The sequence below is a fragment of the Erpetoichthys calabaricus genome, chromosome 17 (genome assembly GCF_900747795.2).
Source record: "Erpetoichthys calabaricus chromosome 17, fErpCal1.3, whole genome shotgun sequence".
NCBI lineage: Eukaryota > Metazoa > Chordata > Cladistia > Polypteriformes > Polypteridae > Erpetoichthys > Erpetoichthys calabaricus.
Genome location: NC_041410.2, coordinates 83,913,820 through 83,937,342, shown reverse-complemented (window position 1 = coordinate 83,937,342; position 23,523 = coordinate 83,913,820). Strand labels below are relative to the sequence as shown.

The following is a 23,523-nucleotide window of genomic DNA, read 5'->3' as shown; positions in this document are numbered from 1 at the left end:
ACAAGGGTGCTTTTATGGGTGAGGTGGGCACAGATCAAACACAAATTAAGACCTCCACGGACCCCTGCACTCTTAAAAATTCTGTTTTTTTGATGGTATTTTATGGTTCTTTACTGGAATGTGTGCTTCCTGGTAGAAACTTTGCTTTACAAAGCACCTTTTCATTATGGGAGGGGTTCTTTGATAATGCAGTTGGTTCTTTGTGCTTTGAAAAACTTCCTAATATGTACAAAAAAACTGAAATCTTTAATGTGTGGTGGGCTACCTACCATCACATCCCCCTGTTGGTCCGTAACATGTGACAAGTAACCAAAGGAATGGCTTGAGTCAGGTCTCTTTGTCTCTCTGTGGCTGCCATTTTCCATCCTGACAAGACCAACTCTATCTCAGCAGCCATTTTCAGACAACTATCTAGCATTACAGTTGGATTCATCATTCTTTTTTTATTGTGTGTGCTCTTCTAGGTTTCTATTTAGGGGTCTTCGGATCCAAGAGATCAATTTCCACAGTTAATAATGTTTTTCTATTTCATTGTTTAAATGCCATTGTGTTTGAACAACAGGCACCAGTATTTTGTGGATATCAAGTCATTCACCACACAGGCAATGTTTCCCACAATTCACCGGGATGGCGTAATAATCACGCCATCAACCATTTTTTTTAACTTCTTATTTATTCAAGAAACCTGTGAAGTCTTTGGCGATTGTTTCTTTGAATTTTCTGAATTTCTGACTTTTGACATTTTCAGTTTGCACTTTTTGTTTTGCCGTTAGATAGATTAACGAACTTTGCATATCTCTGACCACATTTTCACATTTCAAAAACCTTTCTGTCTCATTCAGACAGTACAGCTATAGGCATTTATTACACCTACTGTAGATTGTTTGGTGCATTATTTTTTTTGAACGGTGGTGTGATTCCCCAAACATCTGAATCATTTAGGTAGAATTGAACACAGCGATTGTACTCAGGTGCAAACTAAGAGCAGATGCATCGAGACCCTCTGGAAAGTGTGGTCTTCATGAAATCTCTGGAGCAGCTTGCATGAAGTATGAATGTGACCTGACACGGAACTGCTCTAACTACAGAAAATACTGTGTATTATGGGCTGCTGTGATAGTCTGTGATAGACTATACTTCCTTAGAAGGCTGGTGTCCTTCAACATCTGCAATAAGATGCTGCAGATATTCTATCAGACGGTTGTGGCGAGCGCCCTCTTCTACACGGTGTGGTGCTGGGGAGGCAGCATAAAGAAGAGGGACGCCTCACGCCTGGTGTGGCAGGTGGCCAGGTGTGGTCATCAGCCGCCTGCCTATTTAAAGGGCCGCCTCCCTTCAATCAAGGCTGGAGTTGGGTGAGGAGAGTCCTGAAGTGTGTGTGAAAAGAGAGAGAGAGAGAGACGGCTGGGGAAGAAGCCGGGACAAAGAGAGGAGGCTTAAAAGAGGAGCCTGGACTTTGGGAGACTGCTGGGGTTTGTGTTTGGTGGTGGTGCACTTAGGAACTGTATTATAGAAAGTGTAAATAAACATGTGGTGATGGCTGGAAATGTGTCTGCCTGTCTGCGTCTGGGCTGTACTATTTCACAGTGGCGTAGTCGGCAGGATGCTCCACCTGGGTCAAGGTGGGGACCTATATTGGAAAAGTTGTCTGTGAAAGGCCCGGCACAACAGGGGAGCGCACCCACGTGCCTCAGGGGCGGCGTGCACCCAACTCCGCAGATACAGAGTGTGTCACGGACCATTAGCGGTCTGCTGTTGGACGATATGTTTCAGGGGCAGCTCAAGAACGCGGCGGCAGCAAAAAGAGCTGCTGGGAAGGAGGAGAGCAGCCGCGGAGCTGCCCAGAGTCTCGTCCCCGTGTGTGGAAGGAAGACGAGATGGCCGTCGACCGGAAGTCCCTCCTTGCGACAGGCATGGGGTTGGATAACGTGTCCTGTGTGCCCGCCAGCGATTGGATGGAGGCGGGACCAGGGAATGTCCATCCCGTGCCAACCAGAAACCCGAATGGGCCGGAGGAAAGGGCCCATAGGAAGCAGTCGGCGAGTGGCGCTGATCGACAGGTAATCACACTGTCGACTGACTTTCTCTCCTTGGCAGCGATCCTGCAGAAGCTGGAGAAATGCCTTCTGCTGGTTGGATTGCCGCCACCCGAGTGATGTGCCCTCCGGGCGGAGACGCAAGGATCAGAAGGGACGGCGGTCGCGCCTGCACAAGCGCCGCTGGTGAGAGAGGATCGGCGCAGCGCTGGAACTTCTGACCGGAGGAGCACAGCGGGGATGGTGAGTAGGACCGCCCCCGTAAAGCTACGGCTGCCGGCAGGGCAGGGTCTGTCCTTTTCCTATAGGCAGACCCGAACCGCCGCGGCGTCCCAAAGTAAGAGGAGGAGTCGGAGAAAGAAAGCTGGCTCCTCCGATATGGGAGGACTTGTTGCTGGGTGCACACGTCCCATGAAGGGCCGCCCTCTGCCGAAGCAGAGGGAGAAACCGCAGGCTGAGAGGCAGAAACTAAGTGTGCTCCAGTTGTCAGTCCCATGGCGGGGACCACGGAGATCTCGGATGGGGAGGCCGAGAATGAGAGCATCGGTGTGCCGGTCAGAGCGGAGAGCGCACAGAGAAAGCGCGCAGAGGCGCCGCATCAGGGCAACGTCTCCACCCCGTGTTTTTCCTTTTATTCTTTAGGACTGGGCCCTGGGCTGAGGTGTATCGACCTGCCGCCGAGGAAAATCTGTCCTCACGGGACGGGCCGCTGGCCCCGTGGGGTCTCAGCATACGGGGGAGTATTGTGGCAGGTGGCCGGGTGTGATCATCAGCCGCCTGCCTATTTAAGGGGCCGCCTCCCTACAATCAAGGCTGGAGTCGGGTGAGGAGAAGGACGAGGTCGGAGAGGAGGCGGCAAGGAGAGGTCTGAAGTGTGTGTGAAAAGACAGAGAGAGACGGCTGGGGAAGAAGCCGGGACAAAGAGAGGTGGCTTAAAAGAGGAGCCTGGACTTTGGGAGACTGCTGGGGTTTGTGTTTGGTGGTGGTGCATTTAGGAACTGTATTATAGAAAGTGTAAATAAACGTGTGGTGATGGCTGGAAATGTGTCTGCCTGTCTGTGTCCGGGCTGTACTATTTCACACTGGACAAACTGGTGAGGAAGGCAGGCTCTATTGTAGGCATGGAGCTGGACAGTTTGACATCTGTGGCAGAGCGACGGGCGCTCAGCAGGCTCCTGTCAATCATGGAGAATCCACTGCATCCACTGAACAGGATCATCTCCAGACAGAGGAGCAGCTTCAGCGACAGACTGCTGTCACCATCCTGCTCCACTGACAGACTGAGGAGATCGTTCCTCCCCCACACAATGCGACTCTTCAATTCCACCTGGGGGGGTAAACGTTAACATTATACAAAGATGTTGTCTGTTATACCTGCATTGTTATCACTCTATAATTTAATATTGTTTTTTTTATCAGTATGCTGCTGCTGGAGTATGTGGATTAATAAAGTATCTATCTATCTATCTATCTATCTATCTATCTATCTATCTATCTATCTATCTATCTATCTATCTATCTATCTATCTATCTATGCTAAAGGCTGATTGATACTTCTGCGTCAAGCATACGGCGTAGCTACGTTCACCGACTCTAAAGCAGTTTATACTTCTGCATCATGCCTTGCTGCAGTCACATGCCAGGATGCAAGTTGGCGGTGTTTGTAGCAGGCAAGAAAAGCGAATACTTCTCTGTTTGCATTCTATGGGTAGCCAAATCTTCAGCAGAGCTTCAGTTAACAAATTCCGAACAGCAAATGATCTGTCTTGAACGACAAAGACATAAAAGATTGTGTCACCGGAGACGATGGTATGTTAGACGGGTGAACATAATGAGGCACAGGAAGGGGAAGTTTTCTGTGGGGATCTGATGCTAAAACCGATCTTTGCTGACATTTCGCGCCATCAATTGCCCTCCATCTGATTGTCTTTTGAGATTGGTGTTGTGAGGATGTATCATATAATTGTGTTGTCACGCATGTGTGACTGTGGATCATCCTCAGGGCTCCTCTAAAGTATTGAATGTAGTACCATCTCGGGTTGAGAGGGGGCACTGTCACTAACCATGTCCTCTCCTTTTCATCCAGCAACACTGAGAAAACACCTGCAGAGAGCATCTGACTCTACCTCTTCTGTTTTTCTGTGAATAATTGTGAGCTGGCAGATGGAGACGGCGCGCTGCGAGCAGAACATGGCATCATTCCCTTGAGTTTCTTATTATTTTGTTGCATTTGCGTATGGGAGTGCCTAAATTTTTGTTATCATTTGAAGAAGTAAATAGCAATTACCGATCTGGCGCCCCGTCATTCTTTTCCTTTGGTCTTGCAATTCGTAACTCATCCACAGTGTACTGTATATTTCTTAATTTCTTTGACAAGTTTTTCCTCGATCTTCTCCATGTTTACTTCAGAATGGCGGAAGGCAAGCAGAAATGCGTTTCAGGAAATACATAATTATTAAACTGGCCAATCAGAGTCGTAGACATGACAAGTAGTCACATTTTTCAGGCTAAAATCATAGTTTAAGTGGGTTACAGCATAGATACGGCGTCGGCTCAACACAAAAGTACAAGTCAAGCATCTGTTGTCAGTAATTAGAAAATCTCATGCACAGCATAATGAGACAAGGGTTAACATGGGGTTTTAATGCAAAAAGAAATAAAATAATAAATACCTTTTGGTGGTCGAGGGAAGAAGAGTCGACAAACATAACACAGTGTGGATTGCCAGCACGTCTCTCCCCATTTAGTTACTTTTCTTTCAAACAAGAATAACGAATGATGGTGTGAAAAATAAAAACACAGCAGCGGCCACGTAGCAAAGTAGCCTCAATCGTCAGGCTTCTGCTGTTGACGCACGTTCTTGTGAGGAGGTTCTCTCTGCAGATTGTCTCCTTGGTCAAAGACACCTCCATTCAGATGGTTGCACTTAAATTAATTAATTCAATCAATTAATAGAAGAGCTACTTTCATCATAAAATATAAAAAAAAATATTGAAATTCCCCACCATGCTAAACAAGTTTCAAAAATCGTTTGAGTCCATTAATTTATGTGCGCCCCACGATTTTATTTAGTCACTTATAGTCACAAAAATTGTGGTTAAAGAAAAAAGCCTTTTTTGCCTTATAGTGCATTTATAACTAAAGTAAATAAAATCGTTTTATTTTAAAAAAAAAAGAAAATTTCTATTTTATTTTGGTTTTAAAACCCACAAACAGGACTAGAAGGCAGGTGAACAGATACTTAAATTGCTCTTTTATGGTGTCTCTAATACCAAACACCTCACAGCAGGGGGGAGTCGGGCCCGGCTGGATCAATAGTCACATCTTGATTAGCACGAGGAGTCCAGTCGCGCCGTCACCCTATTGGAAATTAAGTAGAAGCCCATAAAAAGCAGTGAGGCTACACCAAGCATTCTCATTGGTCTTTAGGGCCTCGTTAATTGGTGGGCTCAGTGCAGCCTGGGAGCTGACAGGTTAGGAGGTCAGGCTCATTAATTGGCGGTGCCGGCAAAGTCCTCTGATTAAGCGGCACTTAAATCAAATGAGTGGGCTGCTGTGAAATTAACTCTGAGCATCAGCTCTTCCTTTTTTCTTATTATTTTCCTGTAGGGATATTTCCATTTTTAATCTTCTAAAATCTGCCGTCACCTTATTGATGCTTGAATTGCCATTTAAATGGACTTACCTGGAATAAGGTGGCAGTCAGGAGTCTTTATATTCTATTTTAACCAGTGGGACCTGGGCTGTAATTTATACTGTTAAATTGCTGGGTTTTAATCTTTATTATTATTAGGGGGCTTCGCCACCTACTCGCTTCGCTTGCCAACCCCCACTGGCCAGCGTTACGCACCAGCCACCCCGTGTCTCTGTCGCTTGTGTATGTGGATTTCACTTTCACCAAACAACAAATCTTTTAATTCTCGTGGATAGGCCTCTTCATTGGGAGGCAACACTACTTTTCCAAGATGGCAACATGAATTACATGATCTACAAGTCTCCGACTTAAAGTTTAAAGCCAAACAGTATCTACATACTTCTGTCATATCTCCTATCTCCATATATTCAATCTCTTTTCACTTTTACCTTTTTGTCAATATCGCATTGAATTTTGTTTCCGTGTTTGGAATTACATCGTGACAACGCAACGTATAACTGCCCGTGAGTGAATATCATTTCTTTCTCTCTACACGAACTGTGTCTGACAATAGCATTCACACAAATGAGAAATGATTAGACCGTGTGCGTGGTTGTAAATGTTTTAGATGTGGGTGGAACTTTTCCAAATCTCTTTGCATAAAGCCTTGTCTCGCGGGGCTTGAAATTTTCTCTCACGAGTATTTCACTTTCACCAAATCTGCGATAACCAAATTCTCGCAGATGCGCCTCTTCATTGAGAAGAAACACTACTATTCCCCAATGGCAACATGAATTAAGCCTCCGACTTAAAGTTTAAATCTGAACAATATATTCGATCTCTTTTCGCTGTTCCGTTATTTCACCGGGTAATAATTTCCATTTGTTTGCGCTAATGCGATCTTTACTAATACTTTTTTCAAGGCTTTCAAATTTTCGTACTTCCATTATCTCTAACCTGCTCTGCATGTGTATCATGCCAATGTTTTTGAATTCTTTACAAAGTTCTACTTTATCATCTACTCTTTGTCTTTTATTTCCAGCCCTGGGTGTGGTTAAATCTCATGGCACAAAGTCTCGTCTCGCAGGAGATGAAAGTGTCTCTCTGAGAAAGTCACATCTCGTTTCACTTCCCAAGATTTTTCTATTATAATAGAGAGACAGTATTCCTCACTGCCAGACCTGGTATGGCATGGGTTGAGTGTCCGAGTGTTACCATTATGGTTTTGTATTTGTATCTCATTACTTCCTGCTGGGATTATTATTTCTGGGTTTGATTAATTTTTTACAGTGCCCAAAATAAAAATATGGTATCTGCTTCTTTGAAGAAGTAAATGATCAAAATTGAAAAACGCCCTAACTTTCAAAACAATTCATTAAGGCCTGAAGTATAGGGCACTGGTGGAGCCTGTCTTGGCAGGAGCCAGTTTTTGGACACTACCAGTCCATCACTGGGGGTCACTCATGCACGCAACCACCCAGGGTCCGTCACCAATTAAACCAACGTGGACATCTCTAGGAGCCCAAATAGACTCTACAGCAGTGATTCTTAACCTTTTTGAGTCACGGACCCCTTTAAGAATTGGATGAAAGCTATTTCCCCAGAAATATTCACATAAACACAACTTTGCATGCAATGAATATAATGTACTTTATTGATCGAGATGTGATTGTCTCATACATATATGACATACACATACAAGTATTATTAAACTTTAAAGTAAACAATCTAAACTACACTCCTTCTTTATGCAAAAGGTAATGGCCACTCATTATAATTATGAAATAAAATCTTCTTGGCGCAGTGGGTAGCACTGCTGCCTTGCAGTAAGGAGACCCAAGTTCGCTTCCCGGGACCTCCTGGTGTGGAGTTTGCATGTTCTCTTCGTGTCTATGTGGGTTTCCTCCCACAGTCCAAAGACATGCAGGTTAGATGCATTGGCAATCCTAAATTGTCTCTAGTGTGTGCTTGTTGTGTGTGTGTGTGTGCCCTGGCGCCCTGCCCGGGGTTTGTTTCTTGCTTTGCACCCTGTGTTGGCTGGGATTGGCTCCAGCAGACCCCCGTGACCCTGTAGTTAGGATATAGCGAGTTGGATAATGGATGGATGGATGGATGGATGGACTACTACTACTACATCCACTCTCTTGTTATCTACTTTATTTCAATGAGAAGGTTGTTCTTATTTGCCTTGAATAAGAATATGAAACACAAATTAACTCTTTTATGGCAATTGTTGACTTTTGTCGACAGGAGTGGTTGAGGGTTGATTGGGACGGGGGGGCGGGGGGGATTGGTGGGGGGACCACTATTTTTATCTTGTGTGATTTTTCTCACCATTATCTCCCACGAGTATGTAACTCACACATTAGGCTTAGGTGTGATGAGTACTTGTGAAAAATATAATACGCGAGAAAAATAACGTCGAGAGGCGTAATGCACGAGAATGTTCACATGAGAAAAATCAACAGTACCAGGCTGTATAGTGAATATAAATGTTAATTTTTATGTGACCCTCACGGACCCCCTGAAACCCATCCATGGACCTCAGGTTAATAACCCCTGCTCTACAGGAACATCACAAGGGGGTGGTAGTCAAACCAGGGTGAAGCCAAGAATTAATTTCGGAGTGGGGGGGGGGGGGGGGTTTAAGAAAGTACATGAGTTATAATTCCATCTATGATCATCCATCCAGCCATTTTATAAAAGCACTTCATCCTGAGCTGGGTCACAGGAAACCTGTAGGCTCTGCCACCAAGCATAAGGCACAAGGAAGGAACAAGCTCCGTGCATGGTGCCAGTTCATCACGGGGTGAACACACGCACACAATACACCAACACAGTAGGGTCAGTTTAGCATCGCCAGTCCACCTAACTTGCACGTCTGTGGAATGTGGGAGGAAACTGGAAGAAACCCAGGCTGACACAGGGAGAACATGCAAACTCTATGCTGGGAGGACACAGGACATGAACCGTAGTCTCCTTACCGGCTAACACTATGCCACTGTGCCGCTCCATCTATAATCAATCAGTGGGAATCAGAGCCGGTCAATTCATTAGGCCACATATACAGGTAAAGTTTAGGGGTGTGTGCTTTAGACACCAAGGGGACACCCATAATGATACTGGGTGGGCCTTGTTTCCTGCTGGGCACCATTTATGAAAGTAAAAGTTCGCACGCTCCACACACTAAGGGGCGCATGCTCTTTAAAGTCCGCAGTCAATGCGCAAAGGGGCGCCATTTGTGCTGCTGATAGGGCAGCAGTCCAAGTTTAATAATACTGAATACCTGCTAAAGACAGCGAGGGACGACGTCTGTCTTTCTTGGTTCATAACATATCTCAGTGATTGCCAGTATTATGTCTTCATTAGGGAACACAAATCTGCCACTACTTCACTCACTAGTGGCATGGATCGTGGACTATCTTAAAGACAGACCTCAGTATGTGCGTCTTGGGAACTGCACGTCTGACATTGTGGTCAGCAACACAGCAGTACCACAAGGGACTGTACTTTCTCCGGTCCTGTTCAGCCTATATACATCGGACTTCCAATACAACTCGGAGTCCTGCCACGTGCAAAAGTTCGCTGATGACACTGCTATCGTGGACTGCATCAGGAATGGGCTGGAGGATGAGTATCGGGACCTAATCAATGACTTTGTTAAATGGTGCGACTCAAACCACCTACAACTGAACACCAGCAAAACCAAGGAGCTGGTGGTGGAGGCCCAGACCCCTCATAGACCCAGTGATCATCAAAGGTGACTGTGTGCAGAGGGTGAAGACCTATAAATACCTGGGAGTGCAGCTGGATAATAAATTAGACTGGACTGCCAATACTGATGCTCTGTGCAAGAAAGGACAGAGCCGGCTATACTTCCTTAGAAGGCTGGCGTCCTTCAACATCTGCAATAAGATACTGCAGATGTTCTATCAGACGGTTGTGGTGAGTGCCCTCTTCTACGCGGTGGTGTGCTGGGGAGGCAGCATTAAGAGGAAAGACGCCTCACGCCTGGACAAACTGGCGAGGAAGGCAAGCTCTATTGTTGGCATGGAGCCGGACAGTTTGACATCCGTGGTAGAGCGAAGGGCGCTCAGCAGGCTCCTATCAATTATGGAGAATCCACTGCATCCACTTAATAGTATCATCTCCAGACAGAGGAGCAGCTTCAGCGACAGACTGCTGTCACCGTCCTGCTCCACTGACAGACTGAGGAGATCGTTCCTCCCCCAAACTATGTGACTCTTCAATTCCACCCGGGGGGGTAAACGTTAACATTATACAAAGTTATTGTCTGTTTTTCACCTGCATTATTATCATTCTTTAATTTAATATTATTTATTGTATCAGTATGCTGCTGCTGGAGAATGTGAATTTCCCATTGGGATTAATAAAGTAAGTATCTATCTATCTATCTATCTATCTATCTATCTATCTATCTATCTATCTATCTATCTATCTATCTATCTATCTATCTATCTATCTATCTATCTATCTATCTATCTATCTATCTATCTATCTATCTATCTATCTATCTATCTATCTATCTATCTCACACAAGGTATCCCTCAAGGGTCAGCTCTAGGTCCAATTTTCTTTAAAATCTTCTGTATATGCTTCCATTAGGTGAGATTATTCATTGGTATCATCTAAGCTTTCACTGCTATGCCGATGACACACAACTTTATATCACTGTTGGTGCAACTGCAACATCTTCAGCTGTTGTTCGGGAAATGAATCATTGAATGATAGATCATTTTTTTATGTCTTAATCCTGATAAAACAGAAATCTTATTAGTTGGTACCAGATCCTGGTTGAACCCTCAGCATCAGTCCGTAATTTGGGTGTCATCTTTGATCAGCTTCTTACTTTTTGAACACACATTAGCCGACAGTACAGACAGCTTTTTTTCATCTTCATAATGTTGCTCATCTGCATTCTTTCCTCAGTGTGCAGGATACTGAAACACCAATTCACGCTTTCATCACTACCCGTCTGGACTATTGCAATGTATTGTTTGATGGCCTCCCGACCAAATATATCAATAGATTACAATATGTTCAGAATTCTGCTGCTCGTCTACTTACACACACTAAAAAATCTGCTCACATCACTCCTGTCCTTTATGATTTGCATTGGTTATCAGTCTTTTCAAGAATCAAATATAAAATTATTCTTCTCACCTTCATGGTTTAGCCCCTCATTATCTGTCTGAGCTGCTGCTTCCTTACACTCCTGCTCATGCATTAAGATCATCGGACGCTAACTTACTCACTGTACCTAAATACAGGTTAGGAGCTATGGGTGGCAGAGCTTTCAGTGTGACAGACCCTAAAATTTGGAATGTTCTTCCTCTTAGCCTTCACGAGGAAAAATCTATTATTCATTTCAAACTCCTGTTAAAAACACATCTCTTCAATGAGTATTATTCATCTTCTTGTATGTAACTTCTATTGTCTTGTTAATGTGTTTATTGAATTGTAAAGTGAGTGTATGAAAGGCGCTACATACAGTCATATGAAAAAGTTTGGGACCCCTTCTTAATTCTTTGGATTTTTGTGTATCATTGGCTGAGCTTTCAAAGTAGCAACTTTCTTTTAATATCTGACATGCCTTATGGTAACAGTAGTATTTCAGCAGTGACATTAAGTTTATTGGATTAACAGAAAATATGCGATATGCATCATAACAAAGTTAGACAGGTGTATAAATGTGGGCACCCCAACAGAGATATGACATCAATACTTAGTTGAGCCTCCTTTTGCCTCTAGACGTTGTCCTCCTATAGCCTTTGATGAGTGTCTGGATTCTGGATGGAGGTATTTCTGTCCATTCTTCCATACAAAATCTGTCCAGTTCAGTTAAATTTGATGGACAGTCTGCTTCAAATCATCCCATAGATTGTCGATGATATTCAAGTCAGGGGACTGTGACAGCCATTCCAGAACATTGTACTTCTCCCTCTGCATGAATGCCTTTGTAGATTTCTAACTGTGTTTTGGGTCATTGTCTTGTTGGAATATCCAACCCCTGCATAACTTCAACTTTGTGACTGATGCTTGAACATTATCCTGAAGAATTTGTTGATATTGGGTTGAATTCATCTGACCCTTGACTTTAACAAGGACCCCAGTCCCTGAACTAGCCACACAGCCCCACAGCATGATGGCACTTCCATCAAATTTGACAGTAGGTAGCAGGTGTTTTTCTTGGAATCCGGTGTTCTTATGCAAAGCTCTTTTTGTTTTGACCAAATAATTCAATTTTTCTCTCATCAGTCCAAAGCACTTTGTTCCAAAATAAATCTGGCTTGTCTAAATGAGCATTGGCATACAACAAGTGACTCTGTTTGTGGCGTGAGTGCAGAAAGGGCTTCTTTCTTATCACCCTGCCATACAGATGTTTTTTGTGCAAATTGCGCTGAATTGTAGAACGATGTACAGATACACCATCTGCAGCAAGGTGTTCTTGCAGGTCTTTGGAGGTGATCTGTGGGTTGTCTGTCACCATTCTCCCAATCCTGCTCATATGCCACTCCTGTATTTTTCTTGGCCTGCCAGACCTGCTGGGTTTAACAGCAACTGTGCCTGTAGCCTTCCATTTCCTGATTCCATTCCTTACAGTTACAGAAACTGACAGTTTAAACCTCTGAGATGGCTTTTTGTAGCCTTCCCCTAAACCAGGAGACTCAACAATCTTTGTTTTCAGATCTTTGGAGAGTTGCTTTGAGGATCCCATGCTGTCGCTCTTCAGAGGAAATTCAAAGGGAAGGACAACTTGACATTGACCACCTTAAGTACCTTTATATCTCATGATTGTCTATAAAGTTCAAGGCTTAACGAGCTCATCCAACCAATTTGGTGTTGCAAGTAATCAGCATTGAGCAGTGACAGGCATTCAAATCAGGGGACCCACATTTGTGCACAGCCAGTTTTTCACATTTGATTTAATTTCATACAAATAAATACTGCGTCACTAAAAATCTTTGTTCGGAAAACACCGCAGTACTCAGATGTTCATGGAAATGAAAGACATACCACTGTTATCTTTGTTGTTGAAAGAGGAGTCAATTATTAGGCAGGCTGAGAGGGGTTCCCAAACTTATTCATATGACTGTAAATAAAACATTATTATTATTATTGTCCACCTCACCTAGGGTGTCAAATGGGCTTTGACTGGCACTGGTTTCAATTGACTCCTAATATATTTTGCATTGTGGGTCACCTATGATTCAAACCTAGAAATGCTGGATGTATGAAGCAGCAGAGCTTCCCACCCATGTGCCCAGTGACTCAATATAAGCCGGTGCTGGGGACCATCCTTTTGGTTTAGACTCCTACACCCCCTCACCACAGACTGAATACTGCAGTGTGTGCAGTCCTGTATCAAGAAGGACGTGGCAGCCGTCATTTAGGGCCTGGACTTGCATTGGCAAAGAGAAGCTATAAGCAGAGCAGACAGAGAGTGCTAAATATGATGAAATAATTAAATCAAGTGGTGCCAGCCAAATCAAATAAATGGCATGAGAGCTACTGGTGAAAGCGATCTGTGAATGAGTGGAGCCGGCTGGCTGTCAGCAAAGTGCACACTGGCACCCGGGGGACCTTTAAGTCTCCACTCGATACCTTATTATAAGCAAGAGGCAAATTGAAATGGACAGTGCTGAGAGGCCTTCAACAAGTTATACGGTAGTGGACTGATCAACTGCCCACTGTAACGGCTTATTGCGGGGGCTTCTGAGGAGTTTGACCCTCACCGCTTCTACTGGCATGCATTCACCTCAAGGAGCAGGAGCACACAAGGGCTGGGTGCCAACACAAAAGTGTAGATATTGCATGTGGTACTATACTGTAGAAGTGGAAAGATGAAGGGCATTAAAAGTAAAAGGCCCTTCACGTGAGGACTAGTATGGCACTCCTGTGAAGGGCTGTCAGGTGAGGTCTGATGAATGAAACAAACAGGGGGTCAGTTGACTGGTGGGCAAAGAATTAGGATCTCTATGTGACGGCCACTAGAGGGAACACCTCTGATGGGGGAATTAATGTTATATATAAACGTCTACTTGTGGAAGTGTCTGTGTCTGTCTGTCCAGCCCGGAAGTGCGAGGCTACTTCATGCAGTTCAAAGAGCCAGTAAGGCGGCCCCCAAGTTAACGAGTTGGAAGAAGAAAGAAGTGCGAGGCTACAGCATGAAGCTGAAAGAAAGCGACTCCATCGCCAAAGTGAAACCGCCGAGGAAAGACAAACGAGAGAGAAACTCGCTTAGCCGCTGACAGACAAGAGGGGCGAGCACGTCCGCAAAACGAAACTGCCGACTCTGCATTTCAATTCTTCTTCTGACGATTTCAAGTTTCTAGGAGCCTGGACTTTTTACAGCACAGACTTACACAGCTGGTGTAATAATAATAATAATAATTCTTTACATTTATATAGCACTTTTTCTCACTACTCAAAGCACTTTTCATAGTGACCGGGGAACCATTTCAACCGCCACTAATGTGTAGCACCCACTGTATGATGCGACGGCAGCCATTTTTATGCCACTACACTTACCAAACATTAGCTATTAGGTGGTGAAGGATTGAGAGAGATAGCCAGTTACAGACAGGGGATGATTAGGGGGCAGAATTTAGCCTGGACATTAGGCTACACCCTACTCTTCATGAAGAGTGCCCTGGGTTCTTTAATGACCATAGAGAGTCAAGACAGGATTGCCATCACACTGCGTTATCTTGCGACGGCCAAATCCTCACATCTTTTCTTAGACATTTTCCGCTTTGCACAGAGTCATCGGTCTCGAATTTTTGTTCCATTTTGTCTCACACGTTTCCACATCCACTCTCAAAGGGCTGACGATTCGATGCCAGCTGTTCGGACAGGCAAGTTTGTCACTGTGGAGATGTCGATTGTGAACAGCGATGCTGACGTCACCTACTCAGACGCCACCCAAACTATTGCTGGTACTGCAACCTAAGCTCACGTTGTGTTAATTTTTGATGACGCATCTGGGAGAGCGTGGCAGCTGTGACACGTGCATGTAAGCGTTCTGAGCGTCAAGTATAAACTGGCCCTTAGAGTACAAGGGACACCAGGGGCCACTAGAGGGCGTTCAAGCCTGAGTTCTCAATAGCAAACGTAAGACCACCCCCCACCACTCCCTTCCTGTGGCCCTGGAAGTGTGTGTGAGGCTTTGTTACCGTATTCAGCAGAGGGTGTTAGCTCCCTTGAAATGAGTTCTTTTGTAATTGCGGCGTGTTACATAACCCCAAACTATTTAGATATGCAGTGAAACCTTGGATTGCGAGTAACTTGGTTTGCGAGTGTTTTGCAAGACGAGCTAAAATTTTTTTAATAAATGTTAACTTGATAAACGAGCGAAATCTTGCAATATGAGTAGTACGTATACGCTTTGTCTGCCGAGCGTCACATGATCACAACGTGATCTCACTGCGGGATTGTGGGTAATCATCTCCCATGCTCAGTCTCAGTCTGCGTGCCTCACTCATATAGTCAACATCCGTATGAGCGTATACTGTTTACTATAGCATGGTGACCGCGTGTGTGTGTGTGTGCTGTAACGTGCGGGTCCCTGTCATGCACCCCAAAACACGAGGCTGAGTGTCAGTACTTTAACAAAACCAGCTTTATTCAGCGTGAAACAGGAACAGCACGGTTATTTATTGTAGCGGGATCTGCCACCAGTGGTAGCGCTGCTGCCTTGCAGTTAGGAGACCTGGGTTCGCTTTCCGGGTCCTCCCTGCGTGGAGTTTGCATGTTCTCGCCGTGCCTGCGTGGATTTCCTCCGGGTGCTCCGGTTTCCTCCCACAGTCCAAAGACATGCAGGTTAGGTCAATTGGCGATTCTAAATTTGCCCTAGTGTGTGCTTGGTGTGTGTGTGTCCTGCGGTGGGTTGGCGCCCTGCCCGGGATTGGTTCCCTGCCTTGCGCCCTGTGTTGGCTGGGATTGGCTCCAGCAGACCCCCGTGACCCTGTGTTCGGATTCAGCGGGTTGGAAAATGGATGGATGGATCTGCCACTCTCCTATACAGAGACACAGCAATCAGGCAGGGTCATGAACAGGTTAGTGGCTAAGTAATCCTGTGCTCTTGCAGTTATAATGTTCCCTGCATCACCCATCGATGGCAGGCGCTTATAGCTCGACCGTGATCTTTTCTGATTCTCTTTTACGGCGAGCTGCTACAGCACTGGGAGCCTGCGGTTGCTAGCTTCGGGATGATCTTCCGCATGTTGTCCCATTGGGGGGGAATCCCAAAAGAGTTTAGAAACCTTACATTTTTTTGGATTTTGTGTCCAAGTGTAGTGACTCTTCAGGCAAAAGCAACTGTCATTGGATAGGCTTCCTTGTTAAAGTCGCAAAAAAAGATTCCAGTGAGCCAACAGATAGCAGGGATTCCGTTAGTTAGAGTGAAGATTTTGTATTAATCATTTTTATATAAATATTTGTGGGTTGTGAAATGAATCATCTGAGTTTCCATTATTTCTTATGGGGAAATTTGCTTTGACATACGAGTGCTTTGGATTACAAGCACGTTTCCCAAACGAATTATACTCTGCAAACCGAGGTTCCACTGTAATATAAAAAGGCAATACCCCCTCCCTTAGTGATACGGCGATAAGAAATCACATAGGAGAAATAACTTTGCTTTCTTTAATGATGGTTTACACTGCATAACAGACGAAGGAAGCCAATGGCAAGAAACCGGTTTGGGATTGGGGGCCCGATGTGTGCGCTGCGTTGGAAGGATTTTCGTTATCTCCCATCTGTCCGTCGGCTTCAAAGGTGTGCCGGGCAATGCTCCAAGGCTTTATACTTAGGTGAATCATGCCATTTTAAACAAGGCAGTTTCATGATGACTTTGACAGACAAAAATAGAATGCAATGGTCATCAGTCTGACTGCTCGTTTCCCAGTTGTGTCCATCTGTCTAGCAGTTCTATATGGTGAAACCCTGTGCTAAATCTGGCTCTGTTTCAACTGTGCATGTGAGTAGAAAAAGGCAGATTTATAAGATATAATTGCAGAGTACAGTGACTCATTAAACTTACGCTTTTTACAGTTACAATCTGTGAATCTTTGTTAATTTATTTCTTAATACTGTGAATTAGACGCTATATAGTGCCCGGCCCGTTACAGACTCACACAGAGGCACGTGTAAAATCCAACAAAGACAAAGTCTTCCCTGTGAACCCCCCAGCCACAACACAGTCCCAAAGCACTTTAAACAAATCACCACAACACTCCCGTTTGGCACCACCACTCCTCCTAAGCAACCTCGTCCTCTTCCTCCCGATTCTGGCTCCTGAGTGGTGGTTGCTGGCCCTTTTTATAGCCCACCCAGAAGTGCTCCAGGTGCTTGATCACCTGTTTCTGATTGCACTTCCGGGCAGGGCTGTAGAGTTGTCCAGGCCGGCCCAGGGACCCTAGCGGCCACCCCAGATCCCAATAGCGCTGTGGAGATCTCCATCTCCCATGGAGCGCTGCAGGAACCATCATCACCCAGGGAGGCTGCCACGAAGTGTCCCGGAGGAGGTCCTGCTTCCCCGGAACATATGTAGAAGGGGCGTCCGCCACAATACGTTAATGTCTCTATTTGTCCAAATGATTTTTATTTGAAAAAAATGAATTACATTGTATAAAAATATTGTTATTCCCGTTGCTGTTATGTTTTGAATTCTTTTGTATTGTCATTTTGTTACTACGGTGTGGTGATCTGTCACCAGAGGGTGTGGTCACGAAAGCTGCTTGTGATACGCCATTGGCGCAGCCTTTTAAAGACTGGTGTTGGAGACTACGCTTTGTCCAAGACTGTGGATTCTCTTTCTCTGTTCTACTATTTTGTGGTGTTAGGGGTTGGTTTGGTGTCTCGAGGCACAGAGCCAGGCACTGCCAAAACACTTGAATCCTTTCTTTGTAAAGAACACGGTTAACTGTTCAGCACTAAACACTCATGTCTGCCTCATCACTTGCCACTGGTCCAAGTCAGTCATGAATTATAAGATGCCCCATCAGCAGCTGGTGCCCAAGGCTGCAAGCACCTAGGCATCTCAGTCCGATTTATATCTGACAGCTCATTCCACTTGTACCTCATTGGGATTTTGGAAAACTGGGATACCTTGAGAGGAAAAAAAAAAAGACAAACAGGCAATATGGGATGCAGGTGATGAAAAGTGGAGTGCCATGAGAGAAAAACCCCAACAATGTTGGCTGGCACTGACCCTGGAGAAATGACATGCCAGTCCACAGGGTGGGCCTTGTTTCCTACTGGGTGGCATTTATGAAAGTAAAAGAGCGCATGATCCACACACTAAAGGGTCCATGGTATATCCCCAAAGGGGCACCATTTGCGCTGCTGAGAGGGCAGCTGTCCAAGTCTATTAATATTGAATACCCACTAAGGACAGCGAGGGGTGTCATTCATCCACCCCACCTAGTGTGTCAAATGGGCTTTGACTGGCACTGGTATATGTTTTGCAGTGTGGGTCACCTATGATTCAACCCTAGAAATGCAGCAAAGCTTCCCACTGCACCACCACATGCCCATCGATTCAAAATAAGCCAGAGTTGGGGACCTTCCTTGTTGGCTGGTACCAACCCTGGAGAGAATGCCAGTCCACTTCGGGGCCCACGTACCCTCATAACAGTCCTGAATGACATCACAAGCAGAAAGCAGAGGATGTGCCGAGCTTCAGCAGTGGAACTTGACATAATGTTCTTTTTCGGCCATTAGGTTAAGGGAGAGAGGACTAAAACACACCAATATGTGAGCAGCATGGCACCACATGGTGCTGTAACTGCGTAGTCTTTGTGCCCAAATATCTGATATGTAATCATTGCAATTCTTTGATTGCACTTTATGTATCATCATGCAGAGGGGAGATTCACCGGACACTCGCTTTAAATCTGCATCTCTCCTGTGTCGAAACAGAAGTGACATTTTATTGGGACTGTCAGCTGGAGCAGACCGAGTTGTTTCATCTGTGATCAGAGGACATCTGCTATGACAACTAAAACCCGAGGGAATCCAGCAAAATGAAGTTTGTCTCCGATAAATGACATTTAATTTGTGTTTACACAATGAATAAATATTGTAATCTCGTCAAGGCCGCAAAGTGCCAATAAAAACAGAATACCAATACTGCTGTGATTTCCCTGTAGGAGTTTGCAGAAAGTAAGAAGGGCAGCGTGTCACTTTGGGTTTCTTTTCTGAAAATACGCGCCAGCCGGCTGATCTGACCCGAGTGTGGTTACCAGTCAGAGAAAACGAGCAGCCCGACAGTCCCAGCCTGGGTGAGTGGGCAGATTCTTTACTGGCGTCCCTTTGGAAGGTCCCTCATCCTTCCCAATGTTTAATAATTCACTAATCCCTGTGGAAAATTTGAAAATTAAACACTTTCACATCGGCTCTATTTAGAGTGAGGGTCTCACGTTGTCGGCAGGCTTTCATACCCATCGATCGCTGCTCTTCATTCACACTGGCAGTTGAGTTCTTGTGGAGTCAGGCCACTCATCTCTTTATCCAGGTCATAGGTAGGTTCTGACATGAGTAATTTTATAAGGAGAGCCATGGCTACTAGTTGAATAGGTCACTCCAAACCGGTGCTGTGTGCGTTTGAGTGGGCATCATCTCCATACGTGCATGACTGTAATGGAATAAAAGAGGTTAAGAAATGGATGGACAGCTGCAGTGCACCTGACAGACACAGAAAGCAAACGGTGGACAATAAAGTTAACTCAGCAGACATTCTGAGTTCATCTTACATGGCAATCTCAATCGACTCAGACTGGTGGTACTTACACATGAAAATGAGTGTTTTAGAATCAATCACAAAAGAAATAAACTAAAAGAACTGGGATACTGACTGGTACATGCGTGGCTCCATTTAAAAAAGGGGCATCGACTCACAGGTTCTAGCATCTTCCGTTACGTCATTTTGTGGGGGTGTGTGGAGGTGAAGGCACTGCGCAAACTGGGACTGGGAGATAGATAGATAGATAGATAGATAATGTGGTGGATGACTGGCAGCTCATCCCAGCTGGGATGCCCCTGAGATGGAAGGATGGGGGAAGGCAACTTTTCTAGGACACTGCCTCCCCCAAAACGCTAGAGGGCAGCTTCCATGGAGTGTAGCGGTGCCCCGGATTCCTGTAGGGCATCTTGGGACTTGGAGTGCGGTTTCTCAGCCCTGTTGGGTACTGTGGGTGCTGTTGGTGGAGGAGCTGTGAGAGGAAGTATTCACAAGTAATGAGGATGGGAGCCCCAAAGTACTTCCAGGCTGAAGAAAAAACCAAGTCTCCTTCTGCCCCAGAAGTGCTAGCAAGTCACGTGGGGAGAAGGACAAAAGCACTTCTGGATCAAGAACTATATAAAGGACAGTTGGAGACCCAGCAAGCAAGCCGGCGTCAGGAGGAGTAGGACAGAGCTTGCTGGGAGGTGTGGAGGAGAAGAATATTGTGTGTTTATTGATTTATTGTGGCTGTGGTGCTTTGGAGGCACTGTTTGTTTGGGAAGAAGAAGAAGCATTAAAATACTTCTTGGTAATTTTACCCTGTGTCTGCATGTCTGTCTATTGGGTTTAACGTGGTGACAGCTATCCCTAGCATTCTTACAATAGATAGATAGATAGATAGATATGACAGGAACTATGCAATAAATTGACCAGAATCAACAAATAGATTAAAACTCATTCCTGGTGGCTCTCTGGCATGACATGGTCCTCTACTGTACATTATGGAGTCAGTCACATCATTTCTTTTCAATAAAAACTCTGTCTCCATCTCCGTCTATCTTAAAATGGCAAATTACATGATGTCACCAATAAAGTTCTCCTATTTTTCCATCGTAGGTGCAGAACATCACGCAGTCCATGGAAGTTCTGGATCTCAGAACGTACCGAGACCTCCAGTATGTCAGAAACACAGAATCTTTGATGAAAGTTCTGGACAACAAGCTCAAAGTGGTGTCAGAAAGCCAGAAACCCCTGAACCCCAAGGCCTTCCAGGTACTCATTTGCTTCCCATAAAATTTTCTTATTATGAATATTATATATTTTTTCTAAGATTTGATGAATTGATACACTTTTTTTTTTTAAAGAGAAATTATGTTTCTGGAGGTCAGTGTGATTGCACTTCAGTTTTGTTTATGTGCTCCTTATGTCAGTGAAGCACACAAGTTCTCTATGTTCTCTTAGTGGAGTTCACTTTGCCTTTGACCTGCTTATTGTACAGACATCCATGGTATTAATTAACTTTAACTGTAGTTCCTGTTTTACTGTAGAACCTGTAGGTTATCACTTTAACATTAGATTATACAGAATTGGTTGACTTCTGGACCTTCTTCTAAAAAAAATAAAAAATTAGTCATTGTGTCCAAACATTTAACTATGGGACAATCCTAACTAAGGAGACTTGCATTGCAACAACACCTGCTCTGGGCAAAAGTTAACACACTTAAGTTAAAACAATGAATGGATTTCCCCTTTGCAATGCTCCTGGCATCCACCAGATGGAGGTAGAGAAGCCATAACCTTGAACCCCTCTTAATTAGCATCCCAATAGAATTATAAGGCCATCATTTATGCAAGTTTAAAGAGTCCATTGAAATTCTTACTTACATGTGCTAATCAGTCTGCAACTCCATGATTAGTAAGGAGAACAGCCTTAAACTTTGAAACATCTGTCTTCCTTAGTTAAATATCAAAGAATGAGTTTGTCATGAATAGACACAGAACAAAGAAATGTATATTATCCATATTCAGTATGGTGGGATAGATAGATAGATAGATAGATAGATAGATAGATAGATAGATAGATAGATAGATAGATAGATAGATAGATAGATAGATAGATAGATAGATAGATAGATAGATAGATAGATATGAAAGGCACTATATAATGATAGATAGATAGATAGACAAACAAAAGGAAGATCTTTATTTGTCCTCAGGGAGAAATTTGGCTTTTTATAGTGGGTACTGTTATTACTTCACAACTGCAGAGTTCCAAGTTTAAATTGTAGTCCAATTGTTATTCACGAGTCTTTTATTGTAAGTCCGATGTATAATTATAGTTGTAGTGTATCTAATTTTTGCCTTTAGCTCTCTACTTAAGACCAATGTGTTGATCCTCACATTTACATCAAGTCTATCAGTTGAAAGCCCATTAAATATATGAACTTTAATTGACATACTGTAGAACTTTCTTTCTTTGTGAATTTCCCCCTGGGATTAATAAAGTATCTATCTATCTATCTATCTATCTATCTATCTATCTATCTATCTATCTATCTATCTATCTATCTATCTATCTATCTATCTATCTATCTATCTATCTATCTATCTTTTGTGATTAACTCTATAACACTCATTTTCTCCCCCACCCCCATTTGCACTAAAATAATATTTTTTAAGGCGCTGATATTCATCCACTTGGTGATTCATAGCCATAAGTGGTACTGAGCAGCTGACTTATCTTAGAACAGCTGGAATCTGACACAAGAGCTTTTAATTTCTCCTCGTAATTAGGATGCTTTAAGAATCTTAATAACATATTTTAGAATTTTTTTTAATCTCTAGATCTATTTCTCTATTTAAATTGGTGCGCGTATATTGAAAGATACTTCTTTTCTTAGCACTCTGGTAGTTAGTGAATGTGTTTGTTGCATGGCATGCAATGCTTTGTTCCCATTGAATTGTAATTGTGTGTAGTGGTGCAGTGGTGTAGTGAGCTTATAAGTGGAAGTTTCTTCAAATCAGAGAACTCCTGTCGAGGCGATGAGATCAAGTGAACTTCTGCCCACCTTGGTCTGAGTCCTTTATATCACCCACCGGGGTGCGTAGCCAGAAGAGGTTCTTAACATGTCCTTGGTTTGTACTGGACTCTGGTTTTTCAGTTTTGTTGGTTTAGTGTGTGCTGGTGTGTGTACTACATGTAACAACAAAAGGCATCTGCAGTTCACAGCCCCCCATTTAGTGGTGTCCTCTCTACCCCCCAAGGTACAACAATTGTGTAAGAGAGAAAAAGTGGAGAAACATCTGCCTGACTATGCAGTATGTCTGACTGTCTTGGATAGTGTTTTGTTTATCTATCTATCTATCTATCTATCTATCTATCTATCTATCTATCTATCTATCTATCTATCTATCTATCTATCTATACTAAAATTAATTATCTATCTATCTATCTATCTATCTATCTATCTATCTATCTATCTATCTATCTATCTATCTATCTATCCTACCTACTATACTAAAATTAATTATCTATCTATCTATCTATCTATCTATCTATCTATCTATCTATCTATCTATCTATCTATCTATCTATCTATCTATCTATCTATCTATCCTACCTACTATACTAAAATTAATTATCTATCTATCTATCTATCTATCTATCTATCTATCTATCTATCTATCTATCTATCTATCTATCTATCTATCTATCTATCCTACCTACTATACTAAAATTAATTATCTATCTATCTATCTATCTATCTATCTATCTATCTATCTATCTATCTATCTCTATCTATCTATCTATCTATCTATCTATCTATCTATCTATCTATCTATCTATCTATCTATCTATCTATCTATCTATCTATCTATCTATCTATCTATCTATCTATCTATCTATCTATCTATCTATCTATCTATCTATCTATCTATCTATCTATCTATTCTCTCATTCCCACCTTTTTGCATACTGCCTTTGCCTCCACACACACCCACAAAATGATGTAACGGCAGACGCACGAATCTGTCAGTTCATGCCCCTTTTTTAAATGGAGACACATACATGCCAATCTGTATCCTAATTCTTAGAACTTTATTTC

At 43.6% G+C, this 23,523-nt stretch overlaps 1 protein-coding gene across 2 annotated transcripts in view; it reads left to right on the top strand.

Annotated features, from left to right (window-relative positions):
- Positions 1-23,523, top strand: part of olfm2a (olfactomedin 2a) — a 532,593-nt gene that overhangs the window by 438,129 nt on the left and 70,941 nt on the right. For both annotated transcript variants that reach the window (XM_051920906.1, XM_028823438.2), the window contains exon 3: positions 20,534-20,689. In XM_051920906.1, coding sequence (XP_051776866.1) covers positions 20,534-20,689 — 156 coding nt within the window. The remainder of the gene's footprint in view (positions 1-20,533; positions 20,690-23,523) is intronic.